Below are 18,795 nucleotides of genomic sequence, written 5' to 3' on the forward strand. Positions count from 1 at the left end.
TTAAGGGTTTCAAAGTCAACATGGAAACTGATTGTATGTTAATATTATGTGTTTGGCCTTTTAGAATAAAAAAGAATCAGATTTCATCTTTCTAGTACCAAATGCCAAAAACCACCAGCATGATGATTTTTACCTGCAACTCCTTCATTAAGGGATAAATTCTTTTGAGAGACAGAGAGAGAAAGAGAGACAGACAGTGTGTGAGTGGGACAAGCAAAGAGGGAGACACAGAATTTGAAGCAGGCTCCAGGCTCTAAGCTGTCAGCACAAAGTCCGACGCGGGGCTTGAACGCACGGACCGTGAGATCATGACCTGAGCCGAAGTTGGATGCTCCACTGACTGAGCCACCCAGGCACCAAGGGATAAACTCTTAAGAGAAAACTCTTAATATTGAAAAATAAAAATGGAAAAACTTAACAAAACACACATATTTATAATACTAGGACACAGACAAAAAACAACACTTCATTTTTTTGGAATAAAAAGGAATATTTTTATTCCTTTAAAGTGAAGAAAAACTGGGGCGCCTGGGTAGCTCAGTCGGTTTGAGTGTCCAACTCTTGATTTCGGTTCAGGTCATGATCTCACTCATGATCACAGGACTGAGCCCCACATGGGCCTCCAAGCTGAGCGTGGAACCTATTTGGGATTCTCTCTCTCCCCCTCAGTCCCTCTCCCCAGCTCATGCTCTTTCTCTCTAAAATAAAAAAATTTTAAAAATCAATAGGTGAAAAAAAACCCTGCAACCTTTTTTTTTTGGGGGGGGGGGGTAGAGAATAATATTACTTTTGATCCAGAGCCAAAGCATAAGCCATTTTTCCTCTTAAGTTCCTCTCTCCCTAGAATGCTCTATATACCCAAGCACACCTCAAAAATCTCAAGGAATTCATTAGATGAGGCATTTTTTTTTAATTACATGCTTTTTAACACATATAATATCGCTAAATACTGGTTTAATCTGAAGAAAACAAAAGTTCTATTGTTTATATGGCACAAACCACAGTTTATCATCTTTACAAGTATCACATTATAAAATGTCTCCTATTATAACAATCAAGCGAAGTCAAGAATCTGCTCCTGACTTAGAGCTTCAATAAACAAATGTCTAATCCTTCAGTTCCTATTTCAACATGTCTCTGGCTGCATGCATGCCAGGGATCCGTGCATTACAGATCAGTGGGTTGGAAGGCTTGCTTTTCTAGGGTTTTTCTAGACAGTTGGAACTTACCAAGTTTCCAACAAAAGCCACTACCCGTGGGGCCTCTCCAGTGTTGTCCTGTAATGTTAGCAGGGCAGGAAAGTTTCTTTTTGCCTTACTGCTGCCCTGTTCATTCTTTCCTTTGAACTGAAAACTGGAAGGCTTTGCACACTCATGCCAAACCAACACCACGCTCCAGAATGTTGCCTTGGGAGATGTTCTATGTCTTATTTGCTAGCCTGCCAAATTAAGCACATAAAACAAGACATAATTCTAATGATCACTGTAACTGATGTATTTCCTTAGAGGAAAAAAGGCTGGTGCGTGACACAATGCAGTATGTACCACATCTGCCCATCTCTACAAACATGCGCAGTATTCTTCTGGAGTCGCCAGGGAAGGCAGTGGAGGAGGGGAGCGCCAGAAGAGCCAGCTTCAATCCTACAGTTGGGATTGAGGTGTGACTCTCCATCATCTCCGATCTTAAATGTTACACCAGAATCCCACTAGGAAAACCGGGACTGGAAGCCAGGGCTCTCATCACCAGTTCACAGTGGGTTTCACAGTACCAAGCCGCCACCTTATCTCAATTGTTGTCAGTCACCTTGATTTCAGCCAAATCCCTGGGAATCAGTCCACATTTGCTCCTACACAGCTCTTTAACGGAACCTACTGCACATTCCCTGCAAAAAAAACCAACTAGCACATACACGCAGCCGTATCACAAACTTTAGAGGTAAAGCCTGCTCCATCACACCAATGGGGTTATTCAATTTATAAGCTTGAAATATTGAAATAAGTCTTCTCATAGGAAAAAAGCTAGGGTGGCTCTCCTGTGAGTCATTCATTAATTTGTTCACACATACACTGAGAACCTACATGCCAGGAACCAGGGAAATCAGTGGTGACCAAATCTTTATTCTTATGGATCTTTATATTCCAGCAGTAAAAGAGGCACAGAAACTAAGAAGCAAATTAAATTAAGATTTTCTTAATTTTCTTACGAGAATTACTGTTAAAAAGTGACATCATACACACTGATGTGCTTCGGTGAAATTTTAGAGGGGGTGCGGAGGGAAGAGGGTCTCTATGAGGGAGACGAGAGCTGAGACCCAAGTGCCGTGAAATGCCAGTCTTGTAAAATCTGAAGACAGAACATTCCAGGCTGAAAAACAACAAACACAAAGGCCTTGAAATGGAATCACAAAGCTCAGCCTGAGAGGAACATAAAGGAGGCCAGCAGGCTGGAGTGTAGTGAACACGAGGAAGCAGTTCAAGACGCGACAGGAAGATGGGTTGGCCTAAATCATGCAGGGCCTGGTAAGAACGCAGACTTTTAAGCCTAAAGGCCACAGGAAGCCACTAGTGTTTCAAATAGGAAAGTGACAAGATTTCATGTATGTTTTTAAATGTTCCTTTCGACCAAAGTGAGAATGGATTGTTGCGGATGAAAGCAGAAGCAGAGACTAATTTGGTGGTCACAGTGGTCCTGAGAAGCACAGAGAGTCGAACTGCACAGAGGTGGAGTCCATTTTGGAAACAGTTTTTGGGCCAGGCCCGTGCGGGCACGGAAGCACCGTTACAGAGATCTGAAAGAGCAGAAAAAGAAGAGATCGGGGGGCGAGGGCAGTGTGAGGAGTGGAGGGTAGGGGTGGTCAGGCACAGAACTGAGAATTCTGACTCAGCCAAGTTACACGTGGGATGCCTATTGACACATGCAGGGGATGACAAAAAGGCAACACTGAGCCAAAGCGAGGTCATCTTTGTTGTCTTCTCGGTTTTCCCCTCTGTGGAAACAGAACAGGCTACACCTCTAGGGAAGATCTTAAGGAGGACACAGGAGAGTCGCTAAACATTTCCTTTTGAAACTCAGAAGCCAATTTCTCCCCTGGATGAGTTTACTGCATCGCCCATCTGTTTCAGAGTCTAATCCCACAAGGCAAAAATACCCTGGTACTGACTATTAGGATTTAGGCCTTTAGTTAATCCTAAAGGATCTGGACTTTTGATTGCAACAGACTCTTGCATGCGACCTAACTCCATAAATCACTGCCAGTTATTCAGTCACAGGAATGTCAGTGTTGAAAGGGAACTCAGAGGTCACGAGGTAGAAAACCTTATTCTCATTCTATTTGTGAAGAAACTTAAATCCACAGACGTTGACGAGGAAACGGACACCATACAGCTCTGTCTCAAGGTACAAAGGATATTCTGTATTCCTTCAGTTCTTTCAGTTCTTCTTCTCTTCGTTGCTTTTCTAGTAGTTCCTGCTGCCGGGAAACCTCGTCGAGGAAGTTAGTCTCATCTTCGTCTAAGCCTCTTACCATGTTTTCTGAGGAAATAATTGAACAAGGAACACTTAGCAGGCTAAAGGGAAAACAGAGTCAAATAAGATTTTTCCTTCTCCTTATTTTTAATAAGCAGCAGATCCTTTAGAGGATTAGAAGAAAGAATTTGTAAACACCTCGGCTTCTGGAGAGGGAACACAGCATAAAATCAAGGCATTTCTTCCATTACTAGACATTAGCACAGAATTAAAATGGGTATCTTGAGCTCAAAATAAAAATGTTCAATGTGGTCTGGAAGGCAGCAAGCTATCTCTTTTCCACCAAATGAACATCTAGAGACTGGATAATCAAGACAGTTCCGTGGCTAGTCATGCAAAGTGTTGCATGAGGCAAAAGTGCACCAAAAAGGCTGTGCGGAGTGTGCTGGACTGTTTCTGAAGCTTACTGAATTTGAACTGCTCCTCATACTCCTGCTGCTTCCTGTCTTTCTGTTCCTGTAGCCTTTCATACAGAGACCGAGGGTCATAAACCTCCTCTGGACATTCTGAAAGAAAGGGGGAGGGAAAGAAAGAGAGGGGGGAGAAAAGGTACATACTTTAGAATTGTTCACATTATTTTGGAATCACAAAGGATTTCAAAGATAAAGTCAAGTCTCTGCATGATCTGAGGGCAAGGATAACACAAAAATAGCACAAAGTCCACAGCTTCCCTCAGGACCTGAGAGAGGGGCCGGCAGTTCTCAAAGGCAACCACCAACGGCAAGAGGACCCACGGCCGAGACAGTTAACTGGAAGAGGGGCCAGCCCAACCCCCACAGAGCGGAAGCATTCTCAGTCGTTCAGATCTTGCATCCCCCTGTAAAGATGGAACAGACTTGCAGAATCTTCTAGAAGGCAGGATGGTGGCATGGACAATGCATACTGTGCTTCTGCTCCCACCACGGGGGCCTTGCATTGGCTCCTGCCCCACTCTGAGTCTCAATCCCCCTACTCTAAAGTGAGGACGTTAGTGCCTCCTCTGAGGGCTGCTGTGAAGATTAGAGATCATCACGTTGAATACCGAACTGTAAGCCCACATACCTTCTGGATCTTCAGGTTTTCGAACTTTCTCCCATTCTTCTTGCCTCCTTTTGCGCCGTTCATCTAGTTCTGCCTCGGACACAAACCTCTTTTTGATAACAAGATTACCATCATCCCCTCCATCCATAATGGAACAACTGGTCTACAAAAAACATATGAAACATTTCAAGTGAGAACCGCAATTTAAATTCTAAGGTGAAACAAGGAGATTTAGCTCTGTCTCACCTAGCAACAGATTATAGACCACTGATGTAAGCACATGATTACATTTTTCCTACTGTATCAGGCAGTTTTATTCACATTTATGTTATCTACGAAGTCAGAGAGAGGACCTGGACTAATTCTTATTACCTGCTGTAATTACACGGAAGTCTTACACTGCAGATATTTCTTGGTCCCTCTAATCTAAACCAATTGGCTTCCTGGGCACCCTAACTTTTCCCCCAGTTTTCAACCTCTTTTATTTCGGTGACATCTGACATTGTTCCTTCTTGAAATACCTGTTTCAGGGACATTCCACTACCTCCATTTGCGTTATTGTTTCCAAGTAGGTTCAGAATGGAGAAACTCAGGTATTCAAGGAGCCCTGGAAACAAAGTCTAGTTTGTACAACAGGGAAGGGATGTGCCTAGAGGCACACAAGCCCCAAATGGAGAAAGCGAGACGAGAACCCAGATCTCCTAACTTCAGGTTTAATGTGCTGTGCACCACACTGAGTGGGGTTCAGGTCTTTCCTGACCTTCCTTCCTGTAAGCTACAGATCTATGCCCCTACAGAGTCTATCTTCAATCCTTCCCTTTTCTCACTCCCACAATGACCTCGCCCACTTTATGAATATCTTGATGTACAAGATTCCCAAATCCCAAATCCATATACCTCTACCTGAGCCTCTCTTCGGAAGGAAGGGACAAAGAAATATAGAGGAGTGTGCATTACTCCTTTTAAGCCTTTCTGCTTTTCTTTGCTAGTTTTTCTTTCTTTCTTTCTTTCTTTCTTTCTTTCTTTCTTTCTTTCTTTCTCTCTCTCTCTCTGTCTCTCTCTCTCTCTTTCTTTCTTTCTTTCTGAAGAACCGTGGAATTAACTCTCTACTCAGACATGTTGTATTATTCACAGAATTACACCCTAACAAGGAAGCAGATATTCTGCACTACTAAGACATCAACTCAATGTCCATTCCAAGATGATCCTGAATAACAAATGTAAGTCTCTACTGATAGCACAAAAATAAAGAAGCTGCCATTTATTGAGCTCTTACCATGCACCAAATACATTTTTATGTATATTATCTCATTTATGCTTCCATTGACCCTGTGAGAAATACTCTCTCCTCATAGATGAAGAAATGGAAGCCCAGGGAAGTCAGGTCACTCGTCCAAGGTGATAAAAGGTGGTGAATGGTAGAACTGGCTTGACATCAAAAATTCATACTCTTACCCACTTCACCATCCCCTTCCCCAGAAACCTGGGATCCTGGTTAAAAAGAAGGACATGTCAATTTCAGCATTCTTCCTATACCAAATTCCAGGCTGAAACTGTTCATGTAAATATTTTAATAAAGATGAAAATGGAAGGTAAGAAAACAAATCCAAACATTCTTAACAAGAGACCAGTTTCAGCCTAAATCCTACTGTAGCTGAACTTTAGTTCAATGTAACAACCATGAGAGAGAATTTTGAAATTTACTAGAAAGAAAACCAAATCAATTGGCAGAAGCTACTGTTCCCACCTAAAACCCACAACCTGCACACTTGTGATTTACCCTCAATGTCTCCAGCCAAAGGACTGTTACAGACACAGAATTATTCAGTCTCTGTTGACCATGCCAAAAGTTTCTCAAGTTCTGCAGAATAACATCTTAGGAAACATGAGCCGACATATTCTTAAATGTCTTAAATTAGGACTCTAATGAATGGGAGAGATACACTGGATTCTCGATGTCCTCCCTTTCTTATCCCATTTGATGGCTGCAGCTCTCCTCTCTGACCCTAAATTGGCCACCTGGTTTCTTCACCTCACCCTTATTTCCTGGTAAATAATTCAGAGTGGCTCCAGTCCTTATGTCACACCGAACAGGATTCTCCATCCAACATACGAATCCACCATACATACCCAGGAGATTTTCATCCAACCCACACTCTAAAACTTCAACAGGGACCAATGCACTCATTCCCAGGCAGCTGACTCCCTCTCTGAGTAGATTTGACTGGTAGGATAGTTCTTCCTTAAACCAAACTGCAATCTGTCTCCCTGTAAATTCCACACTCAGGTTTAATCCACTGGGACTACAGAAAAGGAGCCAAATCCTATTTACAACATGACAATGCTTCCACTGTTTGAGGACAACTCCCACGGTCCTCCTAATCTGTCACTTTTCTGGACCAAACATCCCTAGTTCTTTTAATCTTATGAAGCAGAGAAAAATAATAGTTTCTCAAAGCAGTAAGCTTATCAGATTGCATAGGATTTCAACCTGGGAAATAAATATTAGGATGTGGCAATGCCCTGGCATTCCTACTGAATGCATCTCTCCACTCTCATTGTACGTTTTAAAAAAGGAAAGAAAATAACATATTAATACTGAAAAAAAGTGTTCCAATAGGCAAAAACAAAACAAAACAAAACCTAGACTCGCAAATGGTTCCATCTAAATGAGAATTCAGTCTCTAAGATTTATTCTTATAAATCAAAATTAAGAAAGTAAAATCATTAATTTTCACAGCTTGTTGCATTTTTGGAAAAGGAGAACCTGTCTTCACTTAAACTTTAACCAAGATCCCTGAACTCAAGGGACAAAGCCTTCAAGATACATGTGTTAAAAGATTTGAATTTGAAACAGAAACTAGAGAATCTTCCAACACTTCACTCTGGGGAAAAGACAAACTTATAGGATTCCAAGAAATCCTTATTCTCTTTCTCATCAATCTTTTTTCACTTAAGTGTTAGAATTCAACTTCTACCCAAAGGGTTGAGTCTGTGCCATTCACCATCTTTCACACCGCAAGGACAAAACCAGGAATCAGAGATGGTTACCAAAACTGAAAGAAGATGAAGCAGCACGTTGAAAATGAAGCAGCACGTTGAAAAAGGGAAATTTAAAGACAATGGCTTCAGAATTTGACAGAGAAACTACCGCTCTCGATGGGATGGTTTCCTGAAAACAGAGTCAAAACGAATGAACACTTAAAAAAAGCCTGCTCTTTAAAGCTAATATTATAGTCCTGATATTCCCTTGTCTCAAAATAAATTTTAAAAAGCTAGATGGCCACACCTAATTATAATGAATTTCTGAGCAGTAAAGGGATACAACTAAAGCACAGATTGCTCTAGTCTTTCTAGCCTTTCTACATCTTCCACGTGTCCTCATTCCCTGGCACTTCAACCATCATTCCCTCCTTGCCTTCAACCTTGCCAGTGGCCCTCCTGGCTACTGGTCATCTTCCTATGTTAGGAGAGGTCAAAGATAGGGACAGAAAATGCTCATGAACAAGTGGCCATACTCCTGAGTATTCAGATAATGGTCAGGATATTCCCTCTCCAGAAATACTCGGATTTTTTCAGGATTCAAAACTTCACTGTCAATACATACCGCCAAGAAGCAAGCTTAACTTCACACACCTTTCTTCACAACTTGATCGAAGTTCCCCACTAGAAAACAAGTACCTTCTGTACCAGTCTCCTTACACAAGGCAGCGCAGGTAACGATCAAGACTTTACACTCTGTCTGAAATCAAGAGACCTCAGTTCTGCCAGTTACAAGCTGTATGCCCTGGGCAAGTCACTTAAGTGCTCAGAGTCTTGGTTTCCTCATCCACAGGTTGCACTCACCAGTGGGGATTAAAATAGTCCTGCACAACAGAGAGTTTCTGTGAGGATAAACAAGGTAATTCATGCAAAGCGCTTAGCACACTGTTTGACACATGCCTAAAAAATGCTTTGAAAGGTCTGCCATTACTACAAAGCACTACGCTAAGCTCTGGACTGATTATAGGAGAGAAATACTGTCTGTACTCAAGGAGTGGGGGAGAAACAGATCAGTCACGTGAACAAAGGGATTACATCAAACAGAGAAATTAGGAAAAACTTACATGTATATATAATTTGGTAATTCTATATTTTCCCTTTAGTTGGGTTCTCCATTTTACTCTTTTATTAGGTTAATTTAAATAAACTTGACATTGTGCTTCCACTAGTCCAGCCAGATTCTATGAGGTGCACAGAAGAAATAAACTTTAAAAGAGTTAGTACCCTTAAGCTAGTTAATACCAGATAATAGTGTATATAATGAATTACTACAATGAATAGTACAAGTAAGGGGCAACAATGAAGGGCATAAATATGGATCAATCTAGTTTCCCTGGCTGAAAACCTGGACATGAACCTTTTCCCTCACTGCCTTCCATCTCACCAGTCACCAAGTCTGGTGTTGCTACCTCATAATGACCTCTTTTTTATCCATCTTTCCTTTTTTTTCCAAGAGGAGAGTCCTTTCTTTTTTTTTAGTTTATTTATTTATTTTGAGAGAGAAAGAGAGAGCTGGGGAGGGGCAGAGGGTGGGAGAATGAATCTCAAGCAGGCTCCGCACCCCCAGCACAGAGCCCGACACCGGGCTTGAACCCGTGAACCGTAAGACCATGACCTGAGCCGCAATCAGGAGTCAGAAGCTCAACTGACTGAGCCACCCCGGCCTCCTGAGTCCTTTCCTTTCTAATGTCTTCTTTTCAGGGCTTCATCCCGGCAAGGGCTACTGCAATAGCCTTCCACTAGTCTCCCTGTTTCTACATTCACCCCTACTCGAGCCGTTTCTAACTCTAACACTACCCCAGCACTTACCCACTGTGTTTTACCGTTTGTGACTGTTCCAACGGCTCTTTGTATTCGTAGTGCTTCTTAGCACAGTGTCTGGCATATATTAGGCAGATAATAATAAATACTTACTGAATAAACCAACCATGAAGAGGATTTCAAGAATTTAAGCAGGGAAGAATGATCTCACATGAATATTCCAAGGTAATGTCCACATGAGTTACAGAAAAAAGTAGATGTTACGTAAGTATTTGCTCAAGCTCCTATGTCTCACAGGGAATTCTATTCAAACACAAAACTTGGGTGGCCAGAAACACACGACCAAAAATTAAATCGCTTTCCTATATTACATAATTGATATCTTCTTCAAGAATAACTCACTACTGGGGCGCCTGGGTGGCGCAGTCGGTTAAGCATCCGACTTCAGCCAGGTCACGATCTCACGGTCCATGAGTTCGAGCCCCGCGTCAGGCTCTGGGCTGATGGCTCAGAGCCTGGAGCCTGTTTCCGATTCTGTGTCTCCCTCTCTCTCTGTCCCTCCCCCGTTCATGCTCTGTCTCTCTCTGTCCCAAAAATAAATAAACGTTGAAAAAAAAAATTTTTTTTTAAAAAGAATAACTCACTACTTTCCTTTAATTTCAACTGACTGAAAAATGCTGTTACACTGAAGAATAAGTACTTCCCACACAAAGCATTTTTCTTTGAAGAGTTCAATTTTCATTGGTTGTTTATTCTGCAAAAGAAGGTGATGAGAACCTGGAGCTCATTCACCTCCTTCTGGAAGTAGGCAAGAACTGGAAAATAAACTTTATTTCTAAATCCTACTGCCCTGCTAAATTTCCACAAGTCTCTTATTTTTCCCCTTTGCTAGAATAATTAAAAACAAAACACAAACAAAGCCCAGGGGCCTGGGACCGAACTATAAAGATTCATGTAGGAATGAAGAGTATTTACAACAGGAATATTCGTTTTCTTCAGTGTTTAATTTTAGAAAGAATAAATGCTGTCAACTTTCCTTTACTCACATTGCTTTTTTCCCCTGTAAGATGATTCAAGTTTAATTATCAAACTAAACATTGCATTACCTTAAAAAGGATTAAGTTCTTCAAATAGGCAATTCATGGAAAACCAAAACCATACCAAAATCACTTTGTCCAACCTTAAAAGTTACAAACTGACACTTATAAATAAATAAATAGTTTTCAAATTTGCTTGACAGCCAAAAAAACACAAAGTTCTTACATTTCAGGCCAAAGTAACTGTTAAACATAGCACTTCTGTGTTTGTACTGGAGACTGTGGTATTTAATTTCCAGGTTGGAGGGACAAAATGGGCCCGGTGACACCGCATGCTATATAAGATATAAAACTTCCACTGCTGCTGCCCCCAAAGTAATTCCTACTGCTGACTTGAAAAATTATTCCATTTAGCTAGTGCCATGATACAAGTTAATGAGATCTGGTTTCCTATGGAATTGAATTTTGTGATGGCAGACTACTTAAGTGTTTACATCACTGGCCACTACACCTTCCTAATTCTAACATTAGACTGTAGTGTAAAAATACACCAGGGGGAATCAGATTTCTCTGTTATGGTGTTCTGAGGCTTCTCTTTGGGAAGCAAAAACAATAGGCCAATCCACTTTCCTTTCGTCAGTAAATATACTTAAGTCCTGCTCTTCCAACATTTTTACCCTGATGTTCAAGTCACATGGGATTTCAAAATGCAGGACAGCAATTAAGAGGAATTTGCCATCTGGCAAACTCAACTATATTCCAAATAGATAGCTTTCTGGCCAGAAGTCACTTCTACCAAGCCACAGTAATTCAGATCAAGATGACTTTCCCTATACATTATAAAACTTCAGAGCACGACAACTTCTAACAGAGAACAAGATGAGCATCTGTTACCAAAGTAATCCTCAATCTAACATTAAGCCTTATTTAATGCACTCCAGTAGCAAAGGAGACTAAAGGAATCTAAAAATCAGGGTACAGCATACGCAATTTTATTCATATTTAAAATGTTTATTATAAAGAGCAATTTGTCACAATCTTCTGGTTGTCCAGGCATCTAAAAAAACACATGCAATAAAAAAAAAATTCTTTTAAAGCAAACGTATGTATACATTTATCTTTTCATAGCACAAGAATAGTCTCATCATATGTGCTTTTACCTTGAATTCATCTATATGCACTGAAAAGAAAAAGAGATCTTAAAATATTGATTCCCTTGACTGATCATCAGTTCCTTAGTTCATGTGTGCGTCTCAGAGTATAATCACTTTCCTCACTATGTATGACGCTAATATTAGTTGTATTTTTTACACATTGTGACTCCTAAATGCCAACCAACTACTTCACCTGGGGTTCAAAGGAAGATAAACTTTGCATTACACAAACCATACAAGGCCAACTAACCCATTCAGTGGTATTGTTGAAGTAAATCTTTACAGGGGACCTACTGTGTGCAAGGCACAGAGTGCTAGGTGCTGAAATGGCACTCTACAACTTAGCAAACGAAGAAGTTGCATTCAGTAAAAGAGATTAGGTTGGCATAAGCAATTTTAGGAAAAGAATGAGGTTAAATGCTACAAGAGAATAAACAGAAGCTAAGCACTATGGAGTTCAGAAAAGGAAGACTAAAAAAAAGTACCAGGAAGCTTCATGTTGACAGCAGCTGTGACACTACATAGGGAAAAGTGGTGGAAGTTTAAGGTATATGGAGAAAGACGATCTTTAAGATTGCCTGAAATCACAAATTTCGCATTCCAAAATCAACATGAAAGGGGGCTTTCATTTCCAGAAATAGTGGGCTAGGTAATTAAGACCAATCCTCTACCTCTATGATTAAACAAACAAAAACTGGAAGAAATTTTTTAAATGATTCTTAAACAGAAAACCTAATAAGGCAGTAAAAAAAAAAAAAAAAAAAAAAAAAAAGGCCCAAAGCCAAGAAAGGTGAAAGAAAATCAGAAATTAAACCCAACATTCAAACTGGTTTTCATCCTGAGGATTTCTCTGACCTTGACCTTGAAAACTGCTGTTTTGATGCACTTACGAAGCAACAGAAACAAAAGTCAAAGCCAGGAGTCCACAAAAGGTGCAGAGTCGGATAACCAACTTCTTCATCTTAACCTAGTGTCCCAAAGAACTATACCATTAAGATAAAGGTGGGGGCGCCTGGGTGGCTCAGTCTGTTAAGTGTACGACTCGTGATTTCGGCTCAGGTCATGATCTTAGGTTAGTGAGTTTGAGACCCGCGTCAGTGCAGCACCCTCTTGGGCTTCTGTCTGTCTCTGTCTCTCAAAAATAAATAAATGTTTTTAAAAAGGTAAAGGTGAACTGGGAGGAAAAACAGCAGCAATAATGAGCAAAAGAAACAGACTCAAAGGGAATTGACAGTGGAATTAACACATATAGATTATAAAACAACGCTTACTGCGTTGAAAGAAATAAAAACCAAGCCTCTGAATTAACAGCAGACTGTAAAACAATGGCATGGCACATTTGAAAAAGGATGAAATAGAACCTCAGGAACTAAAAAACACAATAACTGAATTTAAGATGTCAATGGAAGGGTGTAATAACAGATTAGAAATAACTTGAGAATTAATGAAGAAAACATTATCCAGGATGCAGTATGGAAAAATAAAGGAGTAAGAGGCATAGACAATAAAGTGAAAGGATCTGGGTTAAATCAGCAAAGGAGATAAACAATGGGGCATAGCAATATAAAATGGCCAAGAATTTTACAGAATAAAAAGAAGTCTGACAAACACCAAATCCAACAAAAACACATCCATAGTTGGATATATTGCCAGGAAAATGCAGAAAACAAAAAAACAGAAAACAACTTTTAAAATACATCCTACAATAAAGAAACAGATCACATTTAAGAATGAAGACGAAGCATTTTCAAAAGGTGATCAACAGTGAATATACCGAACTTGTTCAATGCAGCTGCCCAAAAGGCACGATTACAGTATGAGGGCATGAATGGCGGAACCACGCACTTTAATTACTTCACTTACCAGCTACGCGGATTCCAATTTCTGAGGCAGCAGCTTAACTCTAACCAAACATCAAGATTCTTAGAAGGTAAAAGGGAAGACTGCTAACCAGGTAAATGGTCTTGACATAATTCTTCCTGATTGTAAGGGATTAAGACACCAACACTTCAGCTGAGAAAAATAGGTGGCCAGCCTCTGCTTTCAGACCCCTATAAATTGTTAACAGCTCCTCTCATGCTCCATTTGAAAGACTGTAAAAGCTGCTTTTATCTCCGCTCAATTCCTGGTTATCAAAAGGGAGTATAAACACTGATTCTTTTCAAGGATTTCAGAAGTAGTGCCCTCCAAACTATTTCATGAGGTCCCTGTTTGATATCAAGTCAAACAGCCGAAAAATCAACAAATCTTACCTCACAGCCGGTATACACAAGAGGGCATTGGGAATTCTGACCACCAGGCCCGCACTTGGCTTCCCTGGGTCCCAACTGCAGACCTACTCAGTCAGACTATCTGGGGGGTAGGGTCCGAGAATCTGCATTTAAACAGGCCACAGAAGATCTCGTTTTCTACTAGATTAAGAACCACTGCTATCAACAAGTAGGTCGCCACCTTTACACCTGTGCGCATTGACAACTCACGTGAGCAAACTCTCAATCAAGATCCTTCAACCCAACCCTCAGTCTTAGTTTCCTTTTTTTTTTTTTTTTTTTGCGAAACGAGCACGGTGGATTGCTATCTATCAGAAGAAAACGCATTGAGCGCAGCAAAAGGTGCATGGTACATAATAAATGTGTTTCCCATCCTACACTTGCACTCTGTGATTCAACCATGTCCAACCAGGCACTCCCACATCTCCTGAGTAGCCTGGAGCCTTTCCAAGACCCCTGGGAGAGAGCCCGCTCCTCACTTGGAACCTGGGTGGCCCCACTTAGCAGAAACGGTGGAAGAGATCCGGCAAGAGGTGCGAACTCCCAAGACCGCTAGAAAGGGCCGGGATCCTTCCCCCCAGACGACTTGGAGGCCTTCCCGCGGGTTCCCTCGGCTCCCCTCAGGCTGGCCCCCAGCAAGCCCCTGGCCCCGGTGACTCAGAATACTGGGCAAGTGCGCAGACTGAGAACGGGCTTGGTCCTAAACCTCACACCAGACGTAGCCCACCCACCCCCGCCCAACACACCCCCATCTCCTCAGCGAAGAATCTGGAGCCCAGGTCTCTCTGCCAGGGCCCAGGCCGCACTCACCTACCAGCGTGCAGGAGGCTAGACCCCCTCACCTCGGCGGCGCCCACCCCAAACCGCCACCACTAAGGCCACGCGCTCTTTAGGGGAAAAAAAAAAGGGAAAGAGAGAAAGAAAAAAAGAAAAGAAGGAAAACAGCCTTTGCTTTTGTATTCCTTTTGACCCTTCAGGGCTTCCTCTTCCTCACCGCCACAACAAAGTTCCGCCCCGCTTCCGGTAGCGTAACCCAATCCGCACCTTTCTTCCTCCCCAGGAGACAGATGGAAATCCGGTACCAGGAAAGCTAGCCAGAGAGACTTGATTGGGCCATTCTCACCTCAGCAAGGGGATTGGCCAGCTCGTGCTTGGGGGGCGGGTCGGGCCGGGCGATCACGTGATACCACCCCTGACATATGATTGGCTGTAAGGGAGAGGGCTTGCCACAGAGGAAGGGGCGTTTCCTAGGGGACTGAGGGAGGGCAGGGGCGGTACGAAGCGGGGGTGGGCCCAGCGCGTAATGGCAGCGCCGTGGCCTCGCGTCCATCTTTACCGCTCTCTCGGACCTGTCACAAAGGAGTCGCGCCGCCACCGCCGCCCCCTCCCTCGGGTGGGCCCTGGAGCTGGAGAAGTCAGTGCCGCAGCCCGGCCGCGCTGCTCTGGGAAACCACTGGGGACGCGGAGCTGGGGGGAGTCCGAGGGCTGGGGACGTCCGTGAGGGAGGGGAACAGCCGCCCGAGTCTGCGGTGGGGAGACCGGACTGGGGCTGAGGGAGACTCCGGGAAGGGGCCCGGGAGGGAGTGGCGTTGGGCAGAGCCCAGGAAACAGCCCGGAGGTTCTCCACTGAGGCCCGCGCTGAAGGCGCCTGAAGCGGTACCTGGAAGAGGGTGTTCCCCCTTTAGCGGATTCGTGACCGGAGGAGGTTGTTGGGGGTCGCCCTTCCGAGGAGGCCGTGGCTAAAAGGGCCCAGGTGAGAGGCAGGTAGATCTTGGGGGGGCTCCTGATGTTTAGGGGTGCTCCTCGGGGGTGTCCTGGACGGAAGGGGTAACGGGAGGAGGCTTTGGGAGGGTTTTCTTTTGTGGAGTTTAAGGTTTAGGTGGCACGGGTGGAAGTCGGACCTTCCCCTGGGAGACATAGAAATGCCTTGGGGTCGAGAGACACCTCAGGGCGAGGGGCTAGGAGTTGGGAGCCAGAGCTAGAGGATTCTTTTACTCCGGAGGCCCGATGTGGAAAATGGGTAAGGGCCCTAGAGAGAGGTTGTTGCCGAGCGGTTCTGGAAAGAAGAGACCACCATCGGTAGGAAAGCCCGGCGGAGAATAGTGAGAGGGAAGCAGCAATGGCAAGGGTTTTCCTCTCTGGAGACCGAACCTGTGTCTCAAACACAGGATTCAGCTGCTTCTGGGCAAAGTGCAGGTGGGGTGGAGGGAAGTCCATGCTAACAGCACTCCTTGCGTGACTCTAGCTGTGGCTTTTGTTCCTACCTGGTGCCTCAGTTTCCCTGTGTTCGGGGAGGGAGAGCGAGGCAGAGATGGTTCACTGAAACTGTGCAGTTCCATGCCGTAGAGCTGCCTGCATGAGGCTGGCTGCTCCGCCTTGGAGTGTTGTACTTTGAACTTTAAAGGTTGGAAGTGTCTACGAGTGACTGAGTAGGGTCCTGCAGACGTCCAGGCCCCTCACCTACCGTGTACCGTCCCTATTAACCTCCTCGGGTCCGTTCTGTAAAATAGGGCGGTGTGTGAAGATAGTTTACAAACTACAAGCTGTGTGAGAGTCAAGTGCTGCGATTCTACCACCAAAGGGGTTGGAGAAGAAAAGTGAGGGCACTTTCTAAACTGTAAAGCAGTATGTAGATGTAAGGGATTAGTATTAACACAATTGTTGATCACCTCTTGTACTGGGAGCCATATTGTATGAAAACCTCAAGGTTCAGAGCTTTCTAGGTCATATTATGATCTAAACCCATGGTTTCAGCCCCTGCTTAGATGGGAGTGGAGGGATTTCCGGTTTTTTGCTCCCCAGAGTTTTAATTTACTCTGAACTGCTGATGGTGCTGGCAGGAGGTAGCACTGACAGCTGAAATTTGATCTCAATATTATAAACCTCCTCCCCTTTTTCCATATATATATTTATGGCCTTTGGATGTCTACGTGTAGTGAATATCATGCTTCCTCTCTTGTGATTTTGTAAATGAGACCTCCTTTTTTCCCCCCACGAATATTACGCCTTTGTGCACTCTGCGGTGGCCTCAAACTAGATTATGAGGCACATAAGCAATTGCTTTTAAATTTCTCTTCCAGAATGGTTCTTTTTATTTTTCCCCATATATAGAAGTTACATTTCCTCGAATGACATCTTGCTTTGTAGCTCCCCCTATGAAGCTATGAAATACTTGAGTCCATGTATGACATTTTCCTAATATTTGGTTAATGGCGTTTGTTAGCTGGTTTTCCAGATGTTGGATAATTTGTGATTTTTGAAGGTTTTTTTTTGGTTGTTGTTGTTTTTTAGCTAAAAGCTGGCTTGAAATTCCTGTTTTTCTAATTTTATATTCCATGGGTCTTTAAAAAAAAAAAAAAGCACTGTGGTGATTTTATGAGCTTTCTGATTTCCCAGGATACATGTTGTCCTGACCTACTGCTTAATGTCTGTGGCCTGCTTTTGCTGTTTTCACAAACTCTTCATTATTTCTGTATTCCATGATTATTTTTAAGTTATTGATTATAGGAAATGTTCCAGCATGCTCTATGTGGACTTTTTCAGTTTGTCAACAAATGACTTTTCACCTTAGTAAATTGGCCAAGAAACAAGGGGAAATAAAAACTTAGCATTATGTATAAAAGTTTGTTATTCGATACAACTCTGAAGTGTGTTTTGGCAAGAGAATAACAAAAAAAATTGTTGTGTGTTCCTGAAGTGCATTTACTCATTTTGTTTCTACTCATCTTAATTCAGCCTATCAGGAATTACAAAAATAAGTAATTTTTTTAATGAAGTGAGAAGTCATTTTGCATCCTTTAAAATACAACTCTCCTTGATACTCTAATATCTACATAGTTTGAGAAATTATTAGGAATTCTTAATGATGGTAATCAGTATTACTACTTCAAATTGGAAGTTTTCTGTTTCGTGATCGGATGCTTGTAAAGTAGGTGCGATAGTCACAGGGCTGAAAAAGTAAATGGAAAATCATTAGGCACCACAGATGGGAATCACAATGGAACCAGCAGTCTATATCAAGAGTTATTTGGGAGCAGTAAACTATCAGTGTAGCTTCTCTTCAAATATTTGGCATCTTCGCGTTTACCATTGAGTTTGGATAGTTTTTTTCCTTGTGTACAATTTTGAAAATTGAAAAACAGAATAGGAAGTGGTGAATGATAAAACTTGGGCCAAAACCATTAGAAGGAGACTTACAATTTTAGTAGTGCAAAAGAATGAATATTTTCACTTTGGTTTATCTATTCGGTGGTCAGCTTTTGAAATAGCTTTTGCAATATGATTGGGAAAAAAGGTAAAATTGTTAAATTTTACTCTCCGTGTCCATTTCAAAAGAGAATGCTTGCTGGTTAAAGATGTAAGAGCATATTTAACTATAGAAAACTGTATATAACTGTGTGATATATACAAGGCTAAATGAAGCAAACATTTTATAGTGGTTGGCTGTAAGAGAATATTTTCCTTTCTCCCTTTCTGAGCTTTTGAAAATGAAGAATGTGTTTGAAAAATTAAAGAATTGATGCACTCCAGAAGTTTGTTAATGAATGAACCGTGCATGTAACTTTCTTGTTGTTTGAAATTATTCCAGGCATAATATCATGGGTGCTATACACATCAAATAGAACGTTTGAAATACTTGACTTGGCAAGTTTATTATTACCTCGGTTTAATGTGGCAACGTTAGTTTTTTTTTTACCCCTTCTACCTCCGGAAGAGTTAAGTTTCTGCTCCTGGGCTCCCCTAATGCAGTGACTCTCCAAGTACGGCTCCTACTCCACCGTTCTTTGTGAGAAGTGCAACTCCTTTTTTCAGTTCTTATTGCTTCATAGTTGTTCATACTTTCATATACCTAAGGGCTGCTTATTAATAACTTATGAAGTGAATTGTTAAGAATTACTAAAATGTGGTATTCATAAGCCAAAACCAGTAAGTATAGCATTAGAGTTTACTGTTGTCCCTGAGTCTGTCCTGGGAAACTTGGCAACA

At 42.2% G+C, this 18,795-nt stretch overlaps 2 protein-coding genes across 8 annotated transcripts in view; one reads left to right on the forward strand and one right to left on the reverse strand.

The window, feature by feature from the left end:
- PSME3IP1 (proteasome activator subunit 3 interacting protein 1) overlaps positions 1–15,093 on the reverse strand; it is a 31,540-nt gene extending 16,447 nt beyond the window's left edge. Inside the window, exons 1-4 of one of the 6 annotated variants that reach the window (XM_078438803.2) lie at positions 14,933–15,093; positions 4,567–4,708; positions 3,933–4,031; positions 3,409–3,531 (exon numbers count right to left, since the gene is read on the reverse strand). In XM_078438803.2, the coding sequence (XP_078294929.1) occupies positions 3,409–3,531; positions 3,933–4,031; positions 4,567–4,693 (349 nt within the window). In that variant the 5' untranslated portion in view covers positions 4,694–4,708; positions 14,933–15,093. The other 5 variants (XM_078438805.2, XM_078438808.2, XM_078438804.2 and 2 more) reach the window with 5 other exon arrangements.
- RSPRY1 (ring finger and SPRY domain containing 1) overlaps positions 15,086–18,795 on the forward strand; it is a 44,458-nt gene continuing 40,748 nt past the window's right edge. Inside the window, exon 1 of one of the 2 annotated variants that reach the window (XM_078438799.2) lies at positions 15,086–15,562. The gene's annotated coding sequence lies outside the window, so the exon portion shown is untranslated. The remainder of the gene's footprint in view (positions 15,563–18,795) is intronic. The other variant, XM_078438800.2, reaches the window with a different exon arrangement.

Source organism: Panthera onca, chromosome E2 (genome assembly GCF_046562875.1).
Source record: "Panthera onca isolate mPanOnc1 chromosome E2, mPanOnc1 haplotype 2, whole genome shotgun sequence".
Taxonomy (NCBI): domain Eukaryota; kingdom Metazoa; phylum Chordata; class Mammalia; order Carnivora; family Felidae; genus Panthera; species Panthera onca.